The sequence below is a fragment of the Oncorhynchus mykiss genome, chromosome 26 (assembly GCF_013265735.2).
Source record: "Oncorhynchus mykiss isolate Arlee chromosome 26, USDA_OmykA_1.1, whole genome shotgun sequence".
In the NCBI taxonomy this organism is placed as follows: Eukaryota; Metazoa; Chordata; class Actinopteri; order Salmoniformes; family Salmonidae; genus Oncorhynchus; species Oncorhynchus mykiss.
The window spans coordinates 24,862,134-24,881,850 of record NC_048590.1 but is presented as its reverse complement, the minus strand read 5'-3'; the positions used below and the strand labels follow the sequence as shown (position 1 = coordinate 24,881,850).

Below are 19,717 nucleotides of genomic sequence, written 5' to 3'. Positions count from 1 at the left end.
ATCTTGCAGAGTTTCAGTTCATAGTCAACAAGTGACAGACTTTCTCAAAGGTGAGATTCTCCAACCCAGCGACACCCTGGGTTTTCAGGCAGAATCCTCTGTTTAACTCGGCTCTGGAGCCGGGAGACAACTGCCACAGCCTTTTGCTAATCCTTGAAATTACGGTAATTCCTTCCATGCAATTAAGCAGGATCAGGGGAGAGGCTGGCCTGGTGCTGCAGCGTTTTCTGCAGCGCGGCAGCGGCCGTTGTCATGGAGGATGATTGAGCAGCAGTGGCTTGAGCTCAAAGTGACATCATCCTTCCTACTGTAACTATGGTGCACACGTGCTCGCTGGCTAGTGGGGGAGGGGCCACGTTTATCTCTGTCTTCGTTATCCCCAGCTCACTTCCACTGTGATTGACTGACAGCATGGAGACTGACTGCCCTCTGAGTGGTGCCAAAACAGGCAGAAATCTTCCATTTCACACCCCCAACAGCTTGTGTGATTACTGATCTACAGTGCTGCTGTGTGGATGTGTCTGTCTGCCTGTGTGTCAGAAATATATAGAGAAAGGCGATTAGGTCCCATTTCTATTTACTGTTTTTGATACCTCCCATCTCTCCACTGAATTTAAAGAGCATTTGAGCTCAAAGTTGATGATCGTGTGGAGTGGAACTAACAAAGTTGAATTATTTTACAGAGAAAGCATAGAGCCACGAGTTGATTATCCCTTGCATACCATGGCTATAATTTAACACATTTACTTCTAGAAATGTGTTAATTTGCAGGTAGAAATGTGTTCAACATCCACTGGAGCAGCTTGCAAGTTTACTAACCAAACATTCAGTCCTAGCTTACTATTGTAAAAATGGAATGAAACGATGCCAATAATGTTTTCAATTCGACTTTTGCTTTCAAAAGCAGCTCAAACACTATAGCCATTGAATTCTACCGTGCAAATATACTGTACTTTATAGAAAAATAATGCATGCTCTAAAATGCCCTTCAAGCCAATCAGAAACAAGTATTCAACAATGTCGTGGTATAAAGAATTATATGACACATTATCCTGTGGCCCTTACTGTGCGTTTGACAAAAAATAGGAATCTGAAAGAAATCTAGATCTGCAAAATTCATAATTGATTTGATTCAATCAACAGGGCATGTGGAATTATCTCTTTAAAAAATGCGTAGATAGCACACAACAAAATGGGATATGTAAAAATACGAAGGATAATTGGGATGCGCAAAATATGCATGCTCAGGACAGCAGCTTACTGTATCATCGTGGACAACAAAGTCCTGCCATTACAAATGGCTGGGAGCGGATTCTGAACCTTAATCCCACACCACCATCACACAAGCCTCCATCTGTTGCCTTGCTCTGAGCTGAGAGCTGGAGAGATGGGAGCGACAAGGACACTGCAGCTGGGGGGAGCTCAGAGCTCGGCTGCCAGGAGCAGAGAGCACACAGGCTCGGCCCCTCTACCATGCTTAATGTATGGGACCTGGTGGTACGACCGAGTATGGGTTTAATGGTATGGGACTCAGTGCCCTTGTATAAGGCAGGGCAAGACTAATTGGATGCAGTTGGTCACAACTTTCATGTATTTCTGCTTAGAATGATCATTCGCTGTAGCTTTTATTGAGCCTATTCCTCAATCGGTCCTTAACTGTAATAATTAACAGGAAAGCCTGCAAATGTATCTAAATCTATCTCAAAAATGATTGTCGTGCCAGTGCTTCCTCTAAACCAAGACATTAGCATCCAAAATACGACTAACAGCGTTTGTCAACAATTCAGTTAATACTCCCAGTCAGTAAACAATAATGTTGAGAGGCAGTGCTGCCATGGTGTTTGTATGTCCAGGAAACGGTGTGTTGTACAGGCTCTAACAGCCAGGGGCAGCAAGCCTCCCTGGCTGCCTGCCTGCCTACCTCCCTTCACACGGCCCTAGGGTCAGGACGCTGAGGTTTGATTGGAGATGAGGCCTGTCATCTCAGGGTGGAGGAAGCAGCAGAGCTGCAGAGCATACACGGTCATCACACGCGTTACGCAACCAACCAACCACGCAGGCAGCTAGCGCTTAATACAGCCAGGCAGGCATAACAGTCAATGGCAAGCTCACTATGCACAACCATAGCAATGTCACAACAAATTGGCTTAACACTGTACGTGCAGGCAAGCTTCTCTAGAACAGGGTTTTGCAAGTCCTTTCTCACCCAGAGTAAAATCCCTTATTCCACTTGAAGGGTGAGCTGTCAACTTCTATCTCGCTATGGTTTTAGTTTTTCTATAAGCGTCTTTCACGTCAATGAATGATCCTAACAATTATGAATATGTGCTTTCAAATGTGAAACGATGTTATCCAACATATATGGTACAGAATAAGCCACATTATTTGACACATTATCACTAATTATCGTCAGTTACCCTTAAAAATATAACAAATGCGACACAAATACGATACCCTTGGTCCTGTGCCAATTATATGTGGTAACTGGTGCAAAATCTTAATAATAATCTGACGAATAAATCAAGTAAATCACTGTTGACCAGTGTCTACAGAGGAGACAGTAGCCTGAAGGAAGTCTGTGTGAATCGAGTGTACAGAGAGAGCAGAGAAGACAGGACTCAGTCCCTCCCTTCAGCTGGCCTGTCCTGCCCTGTCCTCTCAATGAGTGACAGCAGCCTCCAGAGACCAGCCTGTCAACACCAAAACACATCACCGGACCAACATCTCAACGTCTGTCACTGGAAGGGGATCTGTTCACAGGAAGTAGCTCTAGATTGTGTTATCCATCAGATCCCTCATAGGAGAACTGTATCTCTCTCTTAGGTATGGCAGAGGGTCAAATGAAAGTGACAGTATTGATGAATTATAAAAATCAACAGAGTATCTGTCATTTGTTTATACCGTGAGTGAGATCAGGTGGTCGGAGTCTTACCTTTTACCTCAATAGTGGCGTTGGCGTTGGGAGCCATTTCAAACGTGTAAACACACATGTACTCCCCTGCGTCGTCTGACCTTGGTTTCTTGATTCTGCAACAAACCACAAAATACCAGTTACTCCGTAACTTGAGCTCAGTCAAAAATACAAAAAAAATCTAATTCTGTTGTCTATCACTGTACATCACCCAATGATGCATGTTGTGTGGAAGTCCTTAGCGTACATTGTTAGCACTGTGCTGTGTTTTAGGCAGCCAGGAGAGAGGAGAGGTTAGGACGGGGCTGTCTGTTCTGGGGTCAGCCATTAATAGAGTACTGAAATGTAATGTGACAGGAAAGGAGCTGCCCAGTGGTCTCCTCATGTAGCCATCCGCGCCTGGCTGGGGAGAGTCTGGGAGATGTCTATGGGGGTGTTGTGCAGTACAGGAACTGGTTGCTCTGCTCTAAGCTCAGAGGCTGCTCTGATGGCTATGCCCTGCAAGGGATGGAGCTGCCCAACAACTGTTTTCACTAAAGGACTTGGCAACATGGCTCTTATTTCCATCTCAGGGTGATTGGTCTTAGTGTTGATAGTCTGTGTGACAATTAGAAAGGCTTTGTTGAATGCTCTAGTAAGAGAACTACAGAATAAGTAAGGACTCACATGTACTCTGTGTTCTTCTGCTCGTTCCGTGTGTCTGCGATCTCCACTCCGTTCTTCATCCAGAAGCTCTCTTGTTGGCCTTCGTGGGCGTTGGTCAGGCTACACTGCAGGGTGATAGGGGGCCCTTTTGTCTCCGAGGGCAGGATGATCTGATCTGACGCATTGATCTTGGGCTCTGAAACACACAGAGAGACAGCAACCCCTTATCATTGAACTGGGGCTCAACACTATAGCAGAACTGTAACTGTACTGACTGTTCCCCACACACAGACTGAGTGGCGGACGTGCGTGGGAGTTGGGGCTGGAACAGAAGACAACAACAACACAAATACATAAAGAAACACGACATGGAGCGGCAGGAAAATACCTGCAACACTAAACCCTGTATCTGTCTTTGGTTCTGTTGTTACCGTACAATAGATGGGCTTAAAAAAACTCACTTAAAATATTCTCACAAAATGAAGTCTGTAAAATTAGAATGATGATTAGTCTCAGGCCTAGTACCTCTTGTTCCCGCGCCCATTTTGAGATGATAGATAATCATAATGACACTACATTTACATTTTAGCAGACGCTCTTATCCAGAGCAACTTACAGGTGCAAATAAGGCACGTTGACAGATTTTTCAACTAGTCGTTTTAGGGATTTGGGTTACTGGCCCAACACGCTTACCCGCTAGACTACCTGGATTTGTGGAAGTAATGATCGTTAAGGTGATGACCAGCACCAAAGCATCTTTGGTTTGGAACCACTGGCACTTGATAACTTCCTGAACCTGACTGTATTATCATTATGCCTAATTCATACAGTAGCACTCAATTTGATATTGACAGCAACAAGGTTCTTTAAACAGTACAAATTGATTCGGGAAGGCACTTGGATACGAAAAGAGTGATGTAACCTTGAAATTATCATGAGATTATACAAATATGAGGTTGAATGTATAAAGGAAATTTGAACAACATACATTTTTACATGTCCAATCACTGACTTCCAAATAACTGCTGTCCTGTCATTCAAACCAAAGCAAGGAAATTAATAAGGTTTAATCTTCAGCAATCCTATCGGGTGGAAGAAAAAAACAATAGCTAAACAGAAGAGGACAAAGTATATAATCGTGGCAAACAAAGATGAGCTGAACAACGGCTTGACTACTGCTGCACTACACTATAACAACCACTAGCTCTTTACTAGTATAATCATTTAGTGTATTTGTTAACAGAGCAACCAACCCAAGGGTCCATTTCTCAAGGACATAGAGGGAGGCTCAAGCAGGATGTGTCATCAGAGAGCGCAGGCAGGCAGCCTTGGGTAGTGAGGAAGCTCCCCTCACTACCTCCCTCCCCCACGGCGGGCCAGCTTTGGCAACCACGCAACCCCGGTCTAGAGGAGGGAGGAGAAGGGGGAGGAGCATAATAATCTTCCTATTGGCTGCCACTACAAACCTCCTAGTGGAGGAGGGGAGGGGAAGTCTCTGGGCTCTGGCTCGTGACTTATATTAGCATTCATGGCAGCACCTACTCCTGCAGTTCTGTATACCCAATAGCTAGAGGGAAATCTCTCACTATTGCTCTCCTCTTTCTTTTCCCCTCTCTCTATCTCTCACTCTATTGCTCTCCCCCCCCCCCTCTCTCTCTCTCTCTCTCTTTCTGTCACTCTATTGCTCTCTCTCCCCCTCCTGCCCTTTCCCTCTCTCTCACTCTATGGCTCTCTCCCTCTATTGCTCTCGCTCTCTCTGTCTCCCCTCCTCTCTCTCTGCTTCAGAACCCCTATACAGGCCTCTCAGCCCACATAGTGTGGCATCCTGGGAATATACACAGACTACACAGAAATAGTTATTTCAAGAAATTTGCATTAGGCAATAAAAGCACATTGTTTTCCGTGGGAGGTTTCCTCAGCTCAGAAGAAGGTCATTTGTAGGACACCTGCTCAAAAAGAGAATGAATCAGTGATGTCATGCACAGCACACAGGCACTGACCACGTGGCCACCTCTGTGTCTAGGATTGTAAAAGCATCATTACATTGATACTGTTACCCACTCATAACAGTGTAGTACATTTTATTACATTATGACCTGCATACAGTCCTAGAGGATTGTGCCAGTAATGTCTATTTCTTGCTGACAGAAGGAGGATGTTTGCCCACTTGATTGGTATGTTGAGCCAAACCCCCCCTGCAATAAACAGAGCAGCTATCAGCTAGAACACAACACAGGTTGGGAAGGGATCTAAACCAAATCACACTGAGGCCTGTATAGATGAGTTAATTTAGTGCAATTAAATACACTGTTGATTCAATTGTAACCTAAACTGAGGAGTTTATTACAAATGTAGTAACAATATTAAGTTAATTTTAAAAAACGGCCTTGACTTTGTGCGTAGACCTTGAGATTCATTCCAATCACAAATTAAAGGGTTAAAACAAGACTAGCACATATTTGAAAACCTTACCCGAAGAACTATACATTATCGTCTCCTTTGGTTCAGTGAGTATAGCCTGTTGTATACATGTTATATACACATATTATTACAAGTCTATAACAAGAATGGTTCAGTGTGTATAGCCTGTTGTATACATGTTATATACACATATTATTACAAGTCTATAACAAGAATGGTTCAGTGTGTATAGCCTGTTGTATACATGTTATATACACATATTATTACAAGTCTATAACAAGAACGTTGGCACTCAGTAATGACAGAATATATTGGATGACAAAAGGTCTAACTCAATTATTGGAACACATACAGATCCTTTTGGAATGAATGTGTCTTTTTAAATAAGAAAACATTGGATTGAGCAATTTCATGTTAGCTTGATGACGGACACATTTCTACCACCAGTAAACTCAGATATCTACTGTCGGCCGACTGTACACGTCTCAAGCCAGCTGGCGGAGTGTAGTATAATGGGTGTGAGATTAGGAGAGTGTGCACATGCAGCCCTTGCAGTCAGACAGTAGTCCAACAGCACGGTAAAAACTGTGTACTACAGACAGTTCAGTAGCTAATGCTCAGGAGATGAAGGAGTTGACTCCTGTAGTAAAACTCTAAGAGTTTCTGGCTGCATGGCTGTGACTAACAACATTCCACATCTCTCTGTGCTCCAATGGGCTGGGCACTCACTGCATCATGCGCTCATTTAAAGGGTCCAGTTGACATTCAGTGTGTTTGAATGTTTGTATGCAATACAGCAGAGAGGGTAGAGGATATAATGTCATTACTGATTCATGCTCAAACACTTAATAATGGCTAAGTAGGTACAAGGTCATACAGTACACAGGCGACTCCAGAGAGAGTCTGTCTGCTGCAGCAATGAAACCAGCTCTCTCAAATCTAGAAAGGAAAAAAATAAATTTAAGAAAATCACTGTGTTCTGTCCTTTATTGGATTAGGGTGAGTCATGTGTTTAAAACAAGGTCACGCTTTACACCTGGACAGCTCCCTCCTTGTCTTCTTATGTCCCATCTACCCCTTCCCCACTAAAATAAGCGGCACAACTTCAAAGCGTTGCGATGCCTAGAGTACATGGTGCAGACAGGGCAGAATTTCACCGGGCTTTGAAGTGAATAAAACAACCCACGCAACTCAACAGAAAAACACACATCACAAAAGAAATACAGAAATAAATGGATGAAATTTTGATTTTTTTTTTGAGAATAGGGAAAGAAACGAGACAACTGTCGAAGGACACATGAGACAAAGGAGAGGGCCAGGACGGCCAGGATGGGCTGTATGTGGAGAAGGAGAGGTTGGTGTGGGAGGAAAGCGGGAGTAGGTGGACAGAGACTGGGGAGGTTTCTGGGTTTGTGGTGATCTACAACAAAACGCTCAGGGCTTTGGGAGAGGCAGGAAATCTACAGAATTCTGAGAGTTGTGTCAAGATAGAAGATGGAGCCGAAGAACATGGGTGACGTTTTACATTCTCCCAACCAATTGTGCTATTTTGTTCGTTTTTATTTTTGAGCTTACTTTGTACATAATTTTGCTGCTACCGCCTCTTATGACCGAAAAATAACTTCTGGGCTTCAGAACAGCGATTACTCACCACGGACTGGAAGAAACCTTTTCCTTTAACGAGTTCGACAAGAAGGATATCCTGCTTTCACTGGAACAGGCCCATATCCCTGTAATTTGCTTGAAGAAAAGACGCAGATCGGGCTGCCTTCTGAGAATCCGCGAGCAAGAGAGTAAACTCCCACTGCCATCCGTTCTTCTTGCTATCATTGGAAAGTGCAATTGATGACCTACGATTAAGATTATTCTACCAACGGGACATTAAAAACTGTAATATCTTATGTTTCACCGAGACGTGGCTGAACGATGATACAGATTATATAGACCTGGTAGGGTTTTCCATGCACCGGCAGAACAGATAAGCTACGTCTGTTAAGACGAGGGGTCGGGTGTGTGTCTATTTGTTAATAACAACTGGTGCGCAATGTCAGCTGGTGCAGCTGTATTAAAAAAACTCTCGAGGTATTGCTCGCCTGAGGTAGAGTACCTTATGATAAGCTGTAGACCACACTATCTACCAAGAGAGTTCTCATCTATATTATTCGTAGCCGTCTATTTACCACCACAGAACAAAGCTGGCACTAAGACCGCTCTCAACCAACTCAATAAGGCCATAAGCAAACAAGAAAATGCTCACCCAGAAGCGGCGCTCCTAGTGGCCGGAGACTTTAATGCAGGCAAACTTAAATCAGTTTTACCACATTTTTACCAGTATGTCACGTGTACAACCAGAGGGGAAAAAATCCTAGACCACCTGTACTCCACACACAGAGATGCATACAAAGCATTCCCCCGCCCTCCATTTGACCATATTTATCCTCCTGATTCCTGCTTACAAGCAAAAACTAAAGCAGGAAGTACCAGTGACTCGCTCTATACGGAAGTGGTCAGATGACGCGGATGCTACACTACAGGACTGTTTTGCTAGCACAGACTGGAATATGTTTTGGGATTCATCCCATGGCATTGAGGACTATACCACCTCAGTCATCGACTTCATCAATAAGTGCATCGATGACGTTGTCCCCACAGTGACCGTACGTACATATCCCAACCAGAAGCCATGGATTACAGGCAACATCCGCATTGAGCTAAAGGCTAGAGCTGCCGCTTTCATGGAGCGAGAGACTAATCCGGACGCTTATAAGAAATCCCGCTATGCCCTCAGACAAACCATCAAACAGGCAAAGCGTCAATACAGGATTAAGATTGAATCCTACTACACCGACTCTGACGTTCGTCGGATGTAGCAGGGCTTGAAAACTATTACGGACTACAAAGGGAAACCCAGACACGAGCTGCCCAGTGGCGCGAGGCTACCAGACGAGCTAAATGCCTTTTATGCTCGCTTCAAGGCAAGCAACACTGAAGCATGCACGAGAGAACCATCTGTTCTGAATGACTGGGTGTTAACGCTCTCGGTAGCTGATGTGAGCAAGGTCAACATTCACAAAGCCGATGGGCCAGACGGAATACCAGGACTTGTACTCAAAGCATTAGCGGACCAACTATCAAGTGACTTCACTGACATTTTAAACCTCTCCCTGACCGAGTCTGTAATACCTACATGTTTCAAGCAGACCATCATAGTCCCTGTGCCCAAGGAAGCGAAGGTAAACTGCCTAACTGCCTCAGCGTTCAACACCATAGTGCCCACAAAGCTCATCAGTAAGGACTCTGGAACTTAACACCTTCCTCTGCAACTGGATCCTGGACTTCCTGACAGGCTGCCCCCCAGGTGGTAAGGGTAGGAAACAATACGTCTGCCACGCAGATCCTTAACACTAGGGCCCCTCAGGGGTGTGTACTTATTCCCCTCCGGTACTTCCTGTTCACCCACGACTGCGTGGCCAAACATGACTCCAACACCATCATTAAGTTTGCTGACAACATATCAGTGGTAGGCCTGATCACCGACAACTAATAAGACAGCCTATAGGAAGGAGGTCAGAGAACTGGCAGTGTGGTGCCAGGACAACAACCTCTCCCTCAATGTGAGCAAGACAAAGGAGCTGATTGTGGACTATAGGAAAAGGCGGGCCGAACAGGCCCCCATTTAACATCGACGGGGCTGTAGTGGAGCGGGTCGAGAGTTTCAAGTTCCTTGGTGTCTACATCACCAACGAACTATCATGGTCCTGACACTGGTGAAGAGGGCACGGCAAAACCGTTTCCTCTTCAGGAGACTGAAAAAATTTGGCATGGGTCCCCAGATCCTCAAAAGGTTTTACAGCTGCACCATCGAGAGCATCCTGACCAGTTGCGTCGCCGCATGGTATGGTAACTGCTCTAGATCTGACCGTAAGGCGCTACAGAGGGTAGTGCTTACGGCCCAGTACATCACTGGAGCGCAAACTTCCTGCCATCCAGGACCTATATAATAGGCGGTGTCAAAGGAAAGCCCATAAAATTGTCAGAGACTCCAGTCACCCAAGTTATAGACTATTTTCTCTGCTACCGCACGGCAAGCGGTACCGGAGGGCCAAGTCTAGGACCAAGAGGCTCCTGAACAGCTTCTACCCCCAGACTGCTGAACAATTAATAAAATTGCCACCGGACTATTTACATTAGCGCCATCCCCTCCCTTTTGTACACTGCTGCTATTCGTTGTTTATTATCTATGCAGTCACTTCACCCCTACCTACATGTACAAATTACCTCAACTAACCTGTACCCCCGCATACTGACTCGGTACCGGTATCCCCTGTATATAGCCTCGTTATTGTTATTTTTATTGTGTTACTTTTTTATTATTTTTTAAAAACTTTAGTCTATTTGGTAAATATTTTCTTAACTCTTCTTGAACTGCACTGTTGGTTAAGGGCTTGTAAGTAAGCATTTCACGGTAAGATCTACACTTGTTGTATTCGGCGCATGTGACAAATAAAGTTTGATTTGAATCCTCAAATTCTGCAGGGGGAGGAGGGAACAAATAGGAGCTATCAACATAATAGAACAAAAACACAAAAGGCAGTACTTCTAGGAGAATATAAAATACAATGTCTTCCAATTTCTTATACAGAAATAAAACAAAGACAAGTCTTTGAAATGAACAAATAACAAGGTGGTGGTTGGTGTTTTGTTTTATTTCTGTCTTTGCCAGGGACAGCTGTGGTGAAGGTGTGAACTCAGTTTTTTTTAACGGAGTGGGGTGGTGGGACAGGCAGGGGATTGTTAGTTTGTTCACCAGCTAGGTACTACAGGACATAGACCACTCACTCTGCAGCACCGAAATGGTGGCCTGGGCTCGGATCCAGGTGATGGCGGGATTTTGGCGCAGGTCGTTGCGCCGCGGGTCGTTGCTGGCCCGGCACTCGTAGGTCCCGGAGTCCTCCAGCGTGAGGCGCGTGATGCCCAGCACGCTCACCCCGTTGTTGCCGTAGGCCGTGTTGATGGACACGCGGCGCTTGCGGGCGCCGTCCCACAGCTGCTTGAAGGAGTCGACGCGGTTGATCTCGGCGTACCACCACTGGATCTCGGGGGTGGGGTTACCGACCACATCGCAGTACAGCTCAAAGGTGTCCAGCGTGAGCTTAGTCTCAGACATTGGCGACTTCACAAACCCAGCTGGAGAGGAAAAGTTTATTGGGGAGGAGGGGAGGGGGGTAGAAGAAGGGTTAGAGTGGAAGTGGGAGGGGATGGAGAGACCAGGGGATGGAGGTAGGAGCAAATCAAACAGGGATCAGTTGGAAACAAAAGAAGAGGATGATTAAAGGCAAATCAATAAAAAAGCAAGCTACAAAGCTTAAAGTGGGTGGTTGAGTATAAGAAAGACAGTTTATAAAATAGTAAGAGATTTGTGTGAATGAGAAACAGGTTAATGGCCCCTGAAACCCAATGTACACTATCCAATGTTACTCTATTATCCCTGAACCAATCATGGCCACACGACCTTCAGCTGAGGTCACAGCCAACCAATCACAGTCTCTGTCATCAACCACCTGTGGGATCTCACCAGGGTTTAGGATGATTTTCATTTCCTACAGTACTCAAATGGCTGAAAATAAATAGCTGTGCTTTCCATTATGGTCAGAATAATCAAAACATTTAATTTTAGCAGTGGAATTCAGCAGAGTTATATATTTTCTGTGTAAACAAACAAATAAAATGGATTTACAGTGCAAAACATGTTGACTACTCACACCATTGTGAAATGTATAAAGATGTGAAACTACTAACGTAGAACATAGCAAACTGACATGCAGTAGAACATAGCAAACTGACATGCAGTAGAACATAGCAAACTGACATGCAGTAGAACATAGCAAACTGACATGCTGTAGAACATAGCAAACTGACATGCAGTAGAACATAGCAAACTGACATGCAGTAGAACATAGCAAACTGACATGCAGTAGAACATAGCAAACTGACATGCAGTAGAACATAGCAAACTGACATGCAGTAGAACATAGCAAACTGACATGCAGTAGAACATAGCAAACTGACATGCAGTAGAACATAGCAAACTGACATGCAGTAGAACATAGCAAACTGACATGCAGTAGAACATATTATGGACAACTTAGTCAAAACATGTTTCTTCATCTAATCAATAAGTTATGTTTTCTTCCTATCTGTCAACCTTTACATGGCATGCAGAGATTACAAACCACATAAATAGATTCAATATTATATCAGACAGTCACTGAAACACACAGAACTACACCCCTGTGAGTTTCTGAACAGATATTGCATAATAGGAAGCCTTTGCTTTCTTGTACCTCTTTGATGTTAGATTGAAATGGCAACTGATTACAAAGCTCTCTGTTTACCGAGGTCTTTAGTTGGTTTGCCACATTAAGGAAACTCATGTTGCGTGATGTGACAGTTATGTCAAAGGGCACTGCTTGAGCCGATGGAAAGTCATGTGACTACTTGTAACACTGGCTGAGTATAATTTCCGTCAATCCCTATGAAGCCATGATGAGAACCTTATGTACAGGCCATTTTGATTTATTTTGGTCAAATGAAAACTGAAATAGGAAACTACTCTAACAGCCAATCTGGTCCGGAACATAACTGACTCAGTCAGGAATCATAAAGGTGTTGAAATACATAGAAGCTGAAACAGCAGACGTTGCATGTGCTTTGAACCCCGTGCCTGATGGCTATTACTGTAGTTCTTTATTCTTCTACAGCAAGACAAACATTCTGTCTGTTTTCAATCTGATTGTATATGTCAAAATGCTGGAGTTAGTAACCTTGACAGCCTACAGGGGAACAGTGGGTTAACTGCCTTGTTCAGGGGCAGAATGACAGATTTTTACCTTGTCAGCTCAGGGATTCGATCCAGCAACCTTTCGGTTACTGGCCCAACACTCTAACCACTAGGCTACCTGCCACCCATCTTCAGGTTAGGGACAGGATAGAAGCCCTCTTCATATTCCTCATGCATAAAGAACGAGGCCCTTTAAAGCTTAAGAGGTCATCCATCCTGTGGTTCACTATCAGCTGGACTTAAAAGTCACAGAATCATCTTCACTGTGTGTGTGTGCGCGTACGCCATTCTCATTACATGAATCATACTACCGCTACACAGCAGTGGTCAGCCCCTACAACCATATGCCAGCATTCTAGCACAGACCTAATGCACTCATCACCTGGGCTGTGCCTTAGGGTTCCTGTTGCAAGGCCATTCTAGCACAGAGCCAATGCACTCATCTATCTGAAGCCAAATCACCTGGGCTGTGCCTTAGGGTTCCTGTTGCAAGGCCATTCTAGCACAGAACCAATGCACTCATCAATCTGAAGCCAAATCACCTGGGCTGTGCCTTAGGGTTCCTGTTGCAAGGCCTCCGTTGACTGCTGGTTCTACGCCATGTGTCCTCAGATGAATCACAGAAAAGGCTGCCACACCCTAACCCTAACTCTGACTATGCTGAAGACGAGAGAGCCTGGAAGAGATAGCAGAGCAGGCGGTCTCTCTGTGGCGCTAGAGTCGTGTGTCTTACTACAACAGATTACAGGCCCTCCCAGAACAGCCCAACCTACCTGCTCAACAGTAATGTACTGTATCATCAGCACATGAGCAGATAAGCTGCCTAGTGGGGGGAGGTTACTAGCTGCCTAGTGGGGGGAGGTTACTAGCTGCCTAGTGGGGGGAGGTTACTAGCTGCCTAGTGGGGGAGGTTACTAGTGGGGGGAGATTACTAGCTGCCTAGTGGGGGAGGATACTAGCTGCCTAGTGGTGGGAGGTTACTAGTGGGGGGAGATTACTAGTGGGGGGATGTTACTAGTGGGGGGAGATTACAAGTGGGGGGATGTTACTAGCTGCCTAGTGGGGGAGGTTACTAGCTGCCTGGTGGGGGGAGATAACTAGTGGGGAGAGGTTACTAGCTGCCTAGTGGGGGAGGTTACTAGCTGCCCCTAGTGGGGGTAGGTTACTAGCTGCCTAGTGGGGGTAGGTTACTAGCTGCCTAGTGGGGGGAGGTTACTAGCTGCCTAGTGGGGGAGGTTACTAGCTGCCTAGTGGGTGGAGGTTACTAGCTGCCTAGTGGGGGGAGGTTACTAGCTGCCTAGTGGGGAGAGGTTACGAGTGGGGGGAGGTTACTAGTGGGGGGATGTTACTAGCTGCCTAGTGGGGGAGGTTACTAGCTGCCTAGTGGGGAGAGGTTACTAGTGGGGGGAGGTTACTAGCTGCCTAGTGGGGGAGGTTACTAGCTGCCTAGTGGGGGTAGGTTACTAGCTGCCTAGTGGGGGTAGGTTACTAGCTGCCTAGTGGGGGGAGGTTACTAGCAGCCTAGTGGGGGGATGTAACTAGTGGGGGGAGGTTACTAGTGGGGGGAGGTTACTAGCTGCCTAGTGGGGGGAGGTTACTAGCTGCCTAGTATGTGGAGTTTACTAGCTGCCTAGTGGGGGGAGGTTACTAGTGGGGGGAGGTTACTAGCTGTCTAGTGGGGGGAGATAACTAGTGGGGGGAGATTACTAGCTGCCTAGTGGGGGGAGGTTACTAGCTGCCTAGTGGGCGGAAGTTACTAGCTGCCTAGTGGGGGGGAGGTTACTAGTGGGGGGAGGTTACTAGTGGGGGGAGGTTACTAGCTGCCTAGTGGGGGTAGGTTACTAGCTGCCTAGTGGGGGGAGGTTACTAGCTGCCTAGTGGGGGGAGGTTACTAGCTGCCTAGTGGGGGAGGTTACTAGCTGCCTAGTGGGTGGAGGTTACTAGCTGCCTAGTGGGGGGAGGTTACTAGTGGGGGAAGGTTACTAGTGGGGGGAGGTTACTAGCTGCCTAGTGGGGAGAGGTTACGAGTGGGGGGAGGTTACTAGTGGGGGGATGTTACTAGCTGCCTAGTGGCGGAGGTTACTAGCTGCCTACTGGGGAGAGGTTACTAGTGGGGGGAGGTTACTAGCTGCCTAGTGGGGGAGGTTACTAGCTGCCTAGTGGGGGTTACGAGTGGGGGGAGGTTACTAGTGGGGGGATGTTACTAGCTGCCTAGTGGCGGAGGTTACTAGCTGCCTACTGGGGAGAGGTTACTAGTGGGGGGAGGTTACTAGCTGCCTAGTGGGGGGAGATAACTAGTGGGGGGAGATTACTAGCTGCCTAGTGGGGGGAGGTTACTAGTGGGGGGAGGTTACTAGATGCCTAGTGGGGGGAGGTTACTAGTGGGGGGAGGTTACTAGCTGCCTAGTGGGGGGAGGTTATTAGTAGGTAAAGGTTACTAGTGGGGAGAGTTTACTAGTGGGGGGAGGTTACTAGATGCCTAGTGGGGGGAGGTCACCAGCTGCCTAGTGGGTGGAGATTACTAGCTGCCTTGGTGGGGGGAGGTTACTAGTGGGGGGAGGTTACTAGCTGCCTAGTAGGGGGAGTTTACTAGTGGGGTGAGGTTACTAGCTGCCTAGTAAGGGGGAGGTTACTAGTGGGGGGAGTTTACTAGTGGGGGGAGGATACTAGTGGGGGGAGGTTACTGGCTGCCTAGTGGGCGGAGGTTAATAGCTGCCTAGTGGGGGGAGGTTACTAGCTTCCTAGTGGGGGAAGTTTACTAGTGGGGGAGGTTAATTGTGGGGGGAGGTTACTAGCTGCCTAGTGGGGGCAGGTTACTAGTGGGGGGAGGTTACTAGCTGCCTAGTGGGCGGAAGTTACTAGCTGCCTAGTGGGGGAAGTTTACTAGTGGGGGGAGGTTAATTGTGGGGGGAGGTAACTAGCTGCCTAGTGGGGGCAGGTTACTAGTGGGGGGAGGTTACTAGCTGCCTAGTGGGCGGAGGTTAATAGCTGCCTAGTAGGGGGAGGTTACTAGTGGGGGAGGTTACTAGCTGCCTAGTGGGTGGAGGTTACTAGCTGCCTCGTGGGGGGAGGTTACTAGTTGGGGGAGGTTACTAGCTGCCTAGTGGGCGGAGGTTACTAGTGGGGGGAGGATACTAGTAGGGGGAGTTTACTAGTGGGGGAGGTTACTAGCTGCCTAGTGGGTGGAGGTGAATAGCTGCCTAGTGGGGGGAGGTTACTAGTGGGGGGAGGTTACTAGCTGCCTAGTGGGGGAAGTTTACTAGTGGGGGGAGGTTAATTGTGGGGGGAGGTTACTAGCTGCCTAGTGGGGGCAGGTTACTAGTGGGGGGAGGTTACTAGCTGCCTAGTGGGCGGAAGTTACTAGCTGCCTAGTGGGGGAAGTTTACTAGTGGGGGAGGTTAATTGTGGGGGGAGGTAACTAGCTGCCTAGTGGGGGCAGGTTACTAGTGGGGGGAGGTTACTAGCTGCCTAGTGGGCGGAGGTTAATAGCTGCCTAGTAGGGGGAGGTTACTAGTTGGGGGAGGTTACTAGCTGCCTAGTGGGCGGAGGTTACTAGTGGGGGGAGGATACTAGTGGGGGGAGGTTACTAGCTGCCTAGTGGGGGGAGGTTACTAGTGGGGGGAGGTTACTAGCTGCCTAGTGGGCGGAGGTTAATAGCTGCCTAGTGGTGGGAGATTACTAGTGGGAGGAGGTTACTAGCTGCCTAGTGGGGGGAGTTTATTAGTGTGGGGGGGATACTAGTGGGGGGAGGTTACTAGCTGCCTAGTGGGGGGAGGTTACTAGTGGGGAGAGGTTACTAGCTGCCAAGTGGGCGGAGGTTACTTTCTGCCTAGTGGGGGGAAGTTACTAGTGTGGGGAGGTTACTAGCTGCCTAGTGGGCGGAGGTTACTAGCTGCCTAGTGGGGGGAGGTTACTAGCTGCCTAGTGGGGGGAGGTTACTAGTGGGGGGAGGATACTAGCTGCCTAGTGGGCGGAGGTTAATAGCTGCCTAGTGGGGGGAGATTACTAGTGGGGGGAGGTTACTAGCTGCCTAGTGGGAGGAGTTTACTAGTGTGGGGGGGATACTAGTGGGGGGAGGTTACTAGCTGCCTAGTGGGGGGAGATTACTAGTGGGGAGATGTTACTAGCTGCCAAGTGGGCGGAGGTTACTTTCTGCCTAGTAGGGGGAAGTTACTAGTGTGTGGAGGTTACTAGCTGCCTAGTGGGCAGAGATTACTAGCAGCCTAGTGGGGGGAGGTTACTAGCTGCCTAGTGGGGGGAGGTTACTAGTGTGGGGAGGTTACTAGCTGCCTAGTGGGGGGAGGTTAGTAGTGGGGGGAGGTTACTAGGCGCCTACGCATAGCTGTCAGTACTGGGTTAAAATGAGCTGTGCATAACATTTCATTATTGCAATTTAACCTAGATACTTTGCGTTTTGGTTTTGGGCAAATAATGTACTGTGCTGTATCAGTTTGTAACCAAGAGACTGAGTTTATATTGTAGGCTATAATTTTCCATTTTAGGTCAAACACCACTGTGTTTCTACAGCTAGAGACAATATGTTCTGTACACAACTGAAGCCAAATACTCTTTGGTCTGGTCCACCCAGAGCAAGATATTCCAGAGACGGAACAATACATGGGTGGGGATCATACCGTACCATACCCTGGCAGCAACAGTTAGAAGTGAGTCACAGGCAGCTGTAAATAATAAAGCAATAGGAAAAGGGTAAATGATTTGGCTGTGGACATGATCCAGGCTGTCTTGATTTACACAGACCAGAGCCTAAACAGACCTTGTGCCATCTTGCCTGAAGCCCAGATACATGCAGAGTAATTAGTGCTTGTGTCTTTCTCCTGAAACATCTGGGTCCATCTAGCTTAAACCTCCACCCCCCATCATCACAGAGGGTAAAGCCCAGCCTGGACGCCCACTGACTCTGCTCAGGCTGCCTCTGAACTAAAGCATCCGCTGAGATCAAAGAACTGGACCGGCCTCTCATCCTCAACTCTTTTGGAGGGCAACAGAAAGTGAAGAGGACAAGGAGGTTTTCATAGAAGAGAGTAGCCTGTAATGTTGCTAAAGGGATACTACCACAATTACATAGGTGATCTGAATGAAATGATACCATAATGAGGAGGGATTCATTTACAGCACAGTGAGTCACAAGCATCCATTAATCTCTGTTTATTCTGCGAGGCACTTCATTATAATATTATATAGCATCATATAGAGTATACTGTGGTGAATAGATCCCCTCTGAGTCTGTGTGGTGGCCCATCACACATGTGCTCGGCCAACTGAGTGAGTTGGGGAGCTCTCTTCCCTGAGGACTGCAGAGCACACATCACCAGGCAGGCAGGCAGTGGCTCTGAGTCAACCGCCTGTAACCTGCCTCCCAGTCCCACAACACAGACAGACCGCAGCTAGATAACCCCAAGGGCCACTGCACTGGCTACGTGCAGGGCATTTATTTATGTTTGAGAATGGAGATATGAGTGTCACCTCTGTGTACTGGTGTTTTTCCTATTTTGTTGGCTTACAACCTGGAATTAAAATGGATCATTTGTATCATTTGATTTACACAACATGCCTACCACTTTGAAGATGCTAAATATTTTTCATTGTGAAACAAACAAGAAATAAGACAAGAAAACTTGAGCGTGCATAACTATTCACCCCCCTAAGTCAATACTTTGTAGAGACACCTTTTGCAGCAATTACAGCTGCAAGTCTCTTGGGGTATGTCTCTATAAGCTTGGCACATCTAGCCACTGGGATTTTTGCCCATTCTTCAAGGCAAAACTGCTCCAGCTCCTTCAAGTTGGATGGGTTCCGCTGGTGTACAGCAATCTTTAAGTCATACCACAGATTCTCAGTTGGATTGAGGTCTGGGCTTTGACTAGGCCATTCCAAGATATTTAAATGTTTCCCCTTAAACCACTCAACTGTTGCTTTAGCAGTATGCTTGGGGTCATTGTCCTGCTGGAAGGTGAACCTCAGTCCCAGTCTCAAATCTCTGGAAGACTGAAAGAGGTTTCCCTCAAGAATTTCCCTGTATTTAGCGCCATCCATCGTTCCTTCAATTCTGACCAGTTTCCCAGTCCCTGCCGATGAAAAACATCCCCACAGCATGATGCTGCCACCACCATGCTTCACTGTGGGGATGGTATTCTCGGGGTGATGAGAGGTGTTGAGTTTGCGCCAGACATAGCGTTTTCCTTGATGGCCAAAAAGCTCAATTTTAGTCTCATCTGACCAGAGTACCTTCTTCCATATGTTTGGGGAGTCTGCCTTTTGGCAAACACCAAACGTGTTTGCTTATTTTTTTCTTTAAGCTTTTTTCTGTCCACTCTTCCGTAAAGCCTAGCTCTGTGGAGTGTACGGTTTAAAAAGTGGTCCTATGGACAGATACTCCAATCTCCGCTGTGGCTCTTTGCAGCTCCGTCAGGGTTATCTTTGGTCTCTTTGTTGCCGCTCTGATTAATGCCCTCCATGCCTGGTCCGGGAGTTTTGGTGGGCGGACCTCTCTTGGCAGGTTTGTTGTGGTGCCATATTCTTTCCATTTTATTTTATAATGGATTTAATGGTGCTCCGTGGGATGTTCAAAGTTTTGGATATTTTTTTATAATCCAACCCTGATCTGTACTTCTCCACAACTATGTCCCTGACCTTTTTGGAGAGCTCCTTGGTCTTCATGGTGCCGCTTGCTTGGTGGTGTTGCAGTTTCTGGGGCCTTTCAGAACAGGTGTGTGTATATATTCTGAGATAATGTGACAGATCATGTGACACTTAGATTGCACACAGGTTGACTTTATTTAACTAATTATGTGACTTTTGAAGGTAATTTGTTGCACCAGACCTTATTTAGGGGCTTCATAGCAAAGGGGGGTGAATACATATGCACACACCACTTTTCC

The 19,717-nt window shown here is 46.8% G+C and overlaps 1 protein-coding gene across 3 annotated transcripts in view; it reads right to left on the bottom strand.

Annotated features, from left to right (window-relative positions):
- The window catches only part of LOC110506465 (neuroplastin), a 38,278-nt gene that overhangs the window by 12,927 nt on the left and 5,634 nt on the right, over window positions 1–19,717 (bottom strand). For 2 of the 3 annotated variants that reach the window (XM_036963307.1, XM_036963306.1), the window contains exons 2-4: window positions 10,817–11,164; window positions 3,578–3,752; window positions 2,933–3,027 (exon numbers count right to left, since the gene is read on the bottom strand). In XM_036963307.1, the coding sequence (XP_036819202.1) occupies window positions 2,933–3,027; window positions 3,578–3,752; window positions 10,817–11,164 (618 nt within the window). The remainder of the gene's footprint in view (window positions 1–2,932; window positions 3,028–3,577; window positions 3,753–10,816; window positions 11,165–19,717) is intronic. The other variant, XM_036963308.1, reaches the window with a different exon arrangement.